General features: G+C 36.9%; 1 protein-coding gene across 5 annotated transcripts in view; it reads left to right on the forward strand.

Annotated features, from left to right (window-relative positions):
* The window catches only part of CLCN3 (chloride channel, voltage-sensitive 3), a 49,567-nt gene extending 43,168 nt beyond the window's left edge, over positions 1-6,399 (forward strand). For 3 of the 5 annotated variants that reach the window (XM_009995939.1, XM_009995941.1, XM_009995940.1), the window contains 2 exons: positions 1,221-1,437; positions 5,590-6,399. In XM_009995939.1, coding sequence (XP_009994241.1) covers positions 1,221-1,437; positions 5,590-5,680 — 308 coding nt within the window. In that variant the 3' untranslated portion in view covers positions 5,681-6,399. Of the gene's footprint in view, positions 1-1,220; positions 1,438-3,836; positions 3,913-5,589 lie in introns of all 5 variants that reach the window. The other 2 variants (XM_009995937.1, XM_009995938.1) reach the window with 1 other exon arrangement.
* Positions 6,400-8,270: the final 1,871 nt, after the last annotated feature.

The following is an 8,270-nucleotide window of genomic DNA, read 5'->3' on the forward strand; positions in this document are numbered from 1 at the left end:
TAATTTTTTTAGGTTTCTGTTCTTCAGTTTATTTGTGTAATAGGAAATTTAGCCCTAGGCACTTGAGCACACATGCCCTGTTTGAGGTCTCTTTTTCTGGATGAGTATTAGAATTGTGTGATACTTGTGACAATGCTTTGTGCATTGGCAAGAATAATTCTGTGGATTTTGAGGATACTATCATAACCAAGGGAAAAAATAATTACTATGTAAGAAAATGTTACAAGACTGTAACATTTGGTGCATTAAACCAATGATGGAAGCTGCATCTGAAAGTACTTTTTTTTTATAATTCATAAGATTGTTCATTGAGAAGTATCTGTTTAACAAAGATGCTTGAGATATACAAAAGTCTCCTGAAACTTTTAAAAAAATGTTTTGTGAACACGTCACTGTTTATTTCAGTAAAACTTTTCCCTGTGGTCTTTATACTGTGTGTGCTGGTATTACACTGGGTAGGATGTAGGACTATAGGAATGTCCAAAACTTGGAAGTTATAATAGACATCATACTGTTTTAAGATTGCATTTACTCAAGAGTAAATAGGGGAATAACAAACCACTTTCACAGCTAAGACTCATTTCAGCTCCTGAGATTGCACAGTGCAACTTGCTTAGTCTTGGGTTTTGGCTGCTCTTACGAGAGCCATTGTGTGAAGCAGTTCAGGGTAGAGGGAGTGATGCTGATGTTACTCAGGTGGTGAAGACATGAAGAGGAAAGGATCTAATTCATACAAAGCTAAGTCATTATAAACAAAAAGACAGCACTTTCAGAGTGATCAGAAGGAAGTTCGTTGGTTTCAAACCAATGGTAATTACAGCCATTGAAGTCATAATTGGGGAGCTGTAAATTGTAATTGACTTTTCTCTTGGCACTTTTTTCCAACAGCCGTCTATGTGCTTCTTGTATGTTTTTAAGTCTTTTCACTTCTTTATAGTAAATAAAAGTTATTTATTGGAGTGAGAAAGGTAGTAACCAAAGAATGGTTAAAACTAAGATAGATGGCTTTTGTGGTTTACTGCACAAGCACTTGTTAGGGATAAATGCAGTGGCTGTGGAAACACACCAAAATAGCATGTATCAGAATGTCAGAATCTACAGAATAACATTAGAGTCTGGCAGTGTTGACTGATATGTCTGTTTGCACTAAATTATCTTATTCCAAGAATGTAAATACTTCTTCCTCTCCTGTTTCCTGACCCCTACCTTTTTTCTTAAAGAAAGTGCTAGAAAGAAACAGGAAGGGATTGTTGGCAGTTCCAGGGTCTGTTTTGCCCAGCACACGCCGTCGCTTCCAGCGGAAAGCCCTCGACCGTTGAAGCTTAGAAGCATACTTGATATGAGCCCTTTTACAGTGACAGACCACACACCAATGGAAATAGTGGTGGATATTTTCCGGAAGCTGGGTCTGAGGCAGTGCCTTGTAACTCACAACGGGTGAGTAAAGTGGCAGCAATTATGTTCATTTTGTTAGATACAGTAATTTTCACTTCCAGGGTCATAGTATTTGAACCAAGATACATTCCGGGATCATGATATTTGAATCTTTATGTTTGGTACTGCAGGTGAGGACCCTTACTGTTTGTTAAGAAGGTGCTGAGCTGTGGCACCTCTTCAAGTTTTACTCCTCCCTTGTATTCCAAATAAGCAGACAGGTGATTTCAGTAATTTTAAGATGTTTCTTTAAAAATCAGCTCTCGTTCAGCAACCATTTTCTGTGTGCAACTTGCATGTGGAGGAGACAACTTGTGCAGAAACTGAGTCTTATGTGGTGCACGGTCTGAGGCCTGTGCTTCCTTTCTTACATATGTTCTGGTAATGTGCAATGAATGTATCAGCTGTTGAACATCTACAAATATCTGGGTTCATAAAAAATAAGGGAGAAAACGACCCAGTCAGTATGTCCTACTCTGTAGTTTAGTGATGGTGTTTACCACCAAGCTTTTGTTCTTGGAATACTAAGATTTAAGTAAGTGCTACTACTTCTTGAACCTCAATCTGCAGCCTTTGTTTCTGCACTTCAAAATATTTCAAGAAAGTAATTTTAAAATTTCAGATGTTTGTAAATGAGAATGTAGGGAGTGGTGTTGTGATTACCCACTAAATAAATCAGCCCTAGGCATGGAAATGTAAATGCTCGTTGTAACTTAAATGTTAATTATAAACAAACTTCTTATCTAAACTGCTCCTTTTTTTACATGATCTTTTTCTGTGTAGCTGTTCCTTTAACATTCTGCTTTCCTGTATCTATTGCATTAAAACACTTGACACACAACATTGCAGCTCCTACCATAGTCTCTTGCTTTCTCTTTAGTGTGTCTTTTATGGCACGTGTGGAGTGAAACATTGTCTGCTAATCCATGTTATTTAGGATCAATGTCCGTGGGACAAAACCCAAGAAACCTGAAAAAGGAGTGGAACTGACTCTGTTTTGCTGTGGTCAGAAGGACTGCTGCTATAAGTGGCAAATATTTAAATATCTGATTGTTTCAAAGTTTATTTTCCAGATGTATTAAAAAAAAAAGTATATATATTTGAAATGTTCTCCTGCCTTTTTTCCTACATTGCATCCCCATATTGAACGGCAAGTAGATGTTTTCCGAAGTGTAAATAACTCTAAAAACTTTCTCTGATTGGGAAAGGATATAATGATCTGACCCTTAGAAGTCAGTGCAGGCATGCAATTAGTCTTGTTTTGGGAGGGAAATTTGAACTGATAGAACTTCAGTGAAGAAGACTTACTATGATGATTTTTTTTGTTTCTGTTGTGGTTGAGTGCTCGAACATTTATATGGATATAAAAATAAACTTAGAAATTTTAAATTTAAAAAAATTCAATTAAGAAAGCTTAATAGTGCAAAACTATATCAAACTGTACTCTACATTTTTATGTATTTTATTATAAAGTAGAAGCAATTATGGATGGATGGCTTTAATAATTCATTATTTTCAGACATTGACATTTGTTGTTATACTTCAATTTATAAACTTTTCATATTCCATGAGCACACTGTCCATTACAAAAAGATCAGATAGTGGATACTAGTACTGGTGGTATTTTGCCATGGCATATAGCCATGTGGACATTAAGGTCTAATCAGTATTTTAACAAATTTCCTGCGAATTGAATATACTTGCATCAGGTCACATGTTGATTTCCTGGTTCCAGTGCAGATTGGAATAGGAAGTGTGCAGAAATTGGTCCTGACGACAAATGTAGAGCTATGTAAAGACTGAGCCTCACTCCTCCTAATTTGCACCAGAGTATCCATTCTAGGGAGTTGCTCTTGATTTACACTGTCATGAATGAGAAATTTGTCTGAATTGTACTGTTTCTAGGGACACCAGATAACCCTGCTCTATAGTGCAGCCTCAAACCTCAATTGCTGTGACTTTACACAGTAATCACTTTGTTCATCTACTGTAGCTTGTTAAAATGTGAATAATGATCTGCATGTGTGAGGAGAAATAAATATTAAACAAAGCAAATCAAGTAGATTTTAGTTTCAGTGCTTCTAAAACCTGAAGACACATGAATATGGGGAGAAGGAATTTAAGTATGCTTCCCTGATGTGTACTTGAAATGAGAAACATGCTGCTCTGTGGTGGCTGAAGATCCACTTGTGTTCAGCATTTTGGGAGAAAAGGAAAAAAGGCAATGTCTGGGAAAGGGTACAGACTTGGAAATAGTTTTTCATTTACTTACCTCATTACCTTTTCTGCAACCATTTTTTAATTTTTAGTTTTGCTCTACTCTAATCCTTTTTCATTATGATTAGAACTTTTTTTTAATTTGATTTCACACACAGTTATTAGCATAACATGATCTGTTTCAGGATTGTCTTGGGGATCATCACAAAGAAGAACATATTAGAGCATCTCGAGCAACTAAAGCAGCACGTCGAACCCTTGGTGATTAGATATATCAGATCTCATAATTAGACACATTAGAAGTCAGGAAGCATGAAACTTGTGAACTGTTCAGGGCTTTTATGACATGGGCTGAACAATGAAATCATCTTACGCTAAAAAAATTTATTAAACCATAAAACAGTATGTGCAAAAACCTTGAGTATAAATTAAACTGTTAATATGGATGTACTGTTAGTCACAACATTAAAGGAAGGTAAACAATGGACTTTGTGATATTTTTTGTTCTGGAGATCACACAGATCCATCTAGTTGATCTGCTGATTTCCCCAGATGGGAAAACACGTGGCTAGAAATACGTTTTCCCCTCCTAATGCAAATTAAGATTTTAATATATGCCAATTTCTTTTTCTGATCTCAGCAGCTTTAAATAGCTGTTAAATAGCAAAGTAAGTATCACGTCCTTTGAGATGCAAAGCCAAGCATGTTTTTAATGTACCACAGCATTAGATTTTCCCTGTAATGCCTCTTTATTAATGTGATTTTTTAAAAACTACTCTTAGTAAGAAGTCCTGTGATTCTACATTGATTGCTGCTGCTGTTACCTACAGCAGTTAATGTGCTCCTTTACAAAACGATCAGTGATGCCCGAAGCCACCACGTGGCACACTGCTATGTTGAATATTGACTTCAGCATCTAGATACTGTTTTAACCATGATGTTGTGAACTAACCTTAGATAGAAGATAGACTTTGTCTTAATTTGGACATGGGTTGCTAGTTACCTCAACTAAACCTACCCACCAACTTTAGCTGCTCATGTGCAAAACATGCTAATTATGTTCTCATTTTATGCTAATATTTCACAAGTATTTCATGCGTCCTTTAATAAAACCAAATGAAATGTACTAACCAGAATAACAAGGGCAGCAGCTCATTCATTCTGCTTTTTGCTTCTCCTGTGATATTATCCTTTTGGACAGTCTCACCCTTTTTGTTACTTCACAGAGTTATAATTTTAAAAGCTATGAAGACCCTGTCATAAGAGCACAGTATCTAAACTGGAAAATAACAAAAATATTTTATTATTCACTATTTGTTTTCTAAAGCTGTGAACTCCAAAAACTAGCCAACTATTGTTCATTCAACAGAAGTTTCATGGCCAGTACAGTGTGCTCCTATGAATACGTTCAGCCTGAGCCAGTGTGTAAGACTGGAAGGATCCTTACAATTTTCAAATGAAGGGGAGTTTGGTTTGCTGTTAGGATTTTGGGCCATCAAGCAGTACATCACTTCTGATGGCTAGGTTGGAACATGCCTCCCCTATGAAACGGGATCAATATCACTTCTTTTTCATACCTCTTTTTCTTTGTCCCTCTTTGTTACTTTTTTGTTGGCATACACTAATCAAAATTTCATTTTTGTAGAAACAAAAAGTTAAATAAAAATTGTCACAGGCTCTACTTGTATTACTTGTGTTTCATTAAAATGGACTGCAGCTGTCAGAGACCATCCAGTACGGTGTCTCAGCATTGCTGTCTTTTAATAAACCAGAGGTTCCTCAATATTTTTATTAATAAAATGTTTTCATTTAAATAAGAAAATCAGGCTGTTTACTTTTGCTCTATTCCTGTCAACAAAAAGGACTTGGCTACAGATTTGTTCTGCTTGATGATCTTCCAGCTTGGACTAATCTCGGTCTTGTGTTTATCCTTTGCAGGCGCCTCCTTGGCATTATAACAAAAAAAGATATCCTCCGGCATATGGCCCAGACGGCAAACCAAGACCCCGCCTCAATAATGTTCAACTGAAACCCATAGCTGAGGAGAGAGAGGAAACAGAAGAAGAGGTTCGTTTGTTGAATAGCACAACACTTTAGTCTGGGGGACACTTCTAAAAGCAGAGACAAGAGCTGGGTTTTTTGCGTAACAGTGCTGCTGGAATCAGGAGCTGGTTTGGGGGAATATGTGGCAAGGAGGAAGGCTGATGGGAACGTGGGAAGGGAGAGCTGCTGTCCTGCACTGGATGCGTCCCGAGACGTCAGGTCTGCCATGATAGTGCAGTGGGCGAGCCCTGCGAGGTGGCGCAGTTCTCCAGCCCCAGCCTGGTACTTCAGTATTGAAGAGGTGTGGTATTAGTCCCTGTTTCTGGAGGGATCACTCTGAACTGAGCCATCTTACGGAGACTGAAAGAAAGGTCTTGCCCTTTTTACCATTGAAAACTGTTGTGTTAACTCATGAAACCTTTAATTATCACACGTCACCTTCCTACATTCCAGAAGAGCTTTATTTCTCTCTCTCCTGAGCCGTAACAAAGCCTCTTTAAAATTGGTGTGCCCTTTTGAAGCAGTTGTTTCTCATATTGAGATGTACTGTGAATTACTGAGGTTTGATCACAAGAAGGGAGATTTTTCTTGTGCCATTAAACATGTGTGTACATCATGAAATGCTTAGGGCGGTACAGATGCACTGCGACAAAAACCTTGAACAGGTAATACTGTGCAAGAACCATGTGTGACTTGTTTCAGCCCATGTGCTATCATAATATGAGAAAAATTTAAATCAGATGAAACTAGGGTTTCAAAGAAAAAGATTGGTTTTGCTGCAGGAAATATCAATAATGTGACCTGGTCTTATGCAATTTTTGTATTATTGAAAACACTATGATATATACCAATGTTGTGCAGTACAAGGACAAATACTGCTATTCTACTAGTTAAGAGCTGGAACAATTCTGTATACGTGTATCTGGTAAAAACTGCATGCTACAACACTGGAGATCTTTCCCCCCCTCCTCTGTAAAATTTGAGAACGGTAATTTTTATTTTTTCTTCTCCACAAAAGACGTTCCACTGCTGACATGGTAGGAAGAAATGTAATTCATAACTTGCACTAAATGTATATTATTTTTCTTGAGGTTTTACCATTCTTTATTTATATTTGTATGGATTAAAAAAATCTATTAAATGTGAATCAGTTAATATCTCACATAACTAATTACCTTTTTAATGTGATTTTATAAAATAATTCATAATCCTCTGCAATTAATGGAGGATTAGCAAATGTTTACAGCTAGATGAAGGGTTTAAACAAAATGGTTTTTTTGTGATCCAACATGCATACAAGATCATTTTCAAATGCAACTTTCACTGCCGTTACCTTGAGATTTACTTTTTCCTGTACAAGCAGATAACTGGAACAGTAATATTGAAATTGTTTTAAAAAATTGCAGGGTTTTAAAAATAAGAGAAAGAAAGCAAAACTACTTACTAGATTGCTTTTGACAGCTTTTTTCTTTTCAAGTATATAGGGGTGTAAATGTTATCTAGCCATATAAGATGAGCAGCAGGGCAGAAGCAAACACAGTACTTGAAGAGTTGGCAGGATTTGAAAATTCAGCGGCAGCATATGCACTAGGAAGTGAACTGACAAATCCATGACTTATTTATTTTTTTCTTTGTAGTCACTAATTTGTTCCATATTCATTTTATCAAACCACTACAAACACATGTAGAGGAAAAAACAGGCAAAATGCTATAAGCCTAAGGTTTGGATGGAAAAATATTTAGCAATCTGGCTGACAAAAATCATGCTTACTAAGATGAGGTTAGATACAATTTCCTTCTTTCAAGCATTATCCCCACAGGACTGCAAAAATATAAATGCTAAAAGTCTATAAAGTAATAATCCTAGGTATCTCTAAGGCATTCATGATTGTTACCTCAAATGTCTTCATTCACCAAGTACTCAGTATGATTTTATCTTAAAAATCTGGTACTTCTGGCAAGCTCCAAAGTCATGCCTGTGCTTAAGTGCTCTGCTGAATTTTTACTGATTTTTTCAAGTATAAAACTGCCACCCACATCTCATCATCTCATCTCTTGCAGCAACTGGAACCAGTAGAAAACAAAAGGTGCCAGTGGGCTCCGGGTGATCAGCCCCTGTATTAAAAACAGGTTTGGAACTGGAACAGGGACTCAGGCTGTGTTAAGATGAGAATGTTGCAGCAACTAGCTGTATTCTTCCATGAAAGGTCGGTGCTAGTGGCTCAAAATTTGTTGTTTATTTGTGTAAGCCTGAAGAAACTTCACAGAGAGCAGGATTTGGCCCATTTATAGAAGACAGCTTTGGAAGTTGTGATTGTGAATTCTGTTGTCTAATTTATTTCTACAGTGGAAGACATATGCACAACATATATAAAATTGCTTTACATTAGTTTGAAACCCTGCCCTTTCTAATACTGTCATAATCCACTGTTGTGTGTACTGTATTAACTTGCACCAACTTCTACAGCCTGTACCATCTGAATTAAAATACAGTTCACAACCCTGCTGTGCTTTTTATTTCAGTATGGATCTTGAGTGCTACATACAAGTTGTGGGTGCATCTGTTTGCTCTTCTT

This window comes from Chaetura pelagica, unplaced genomic scaffold (genome assembly GCF_000747805.2).
Source record: "Chaetura pelagica isolate M959 unplaced genomic scaffold, ChaPel_1.0 scaffold142, whole genome shotgun sequence".
NCBI classification, from domain to species: domain Eukaryota; kingdom Metazoa; phylum Chordata; class Aves; order Apodiformes; family Apodidae; genus Chaetura; species Chaetura pelagica.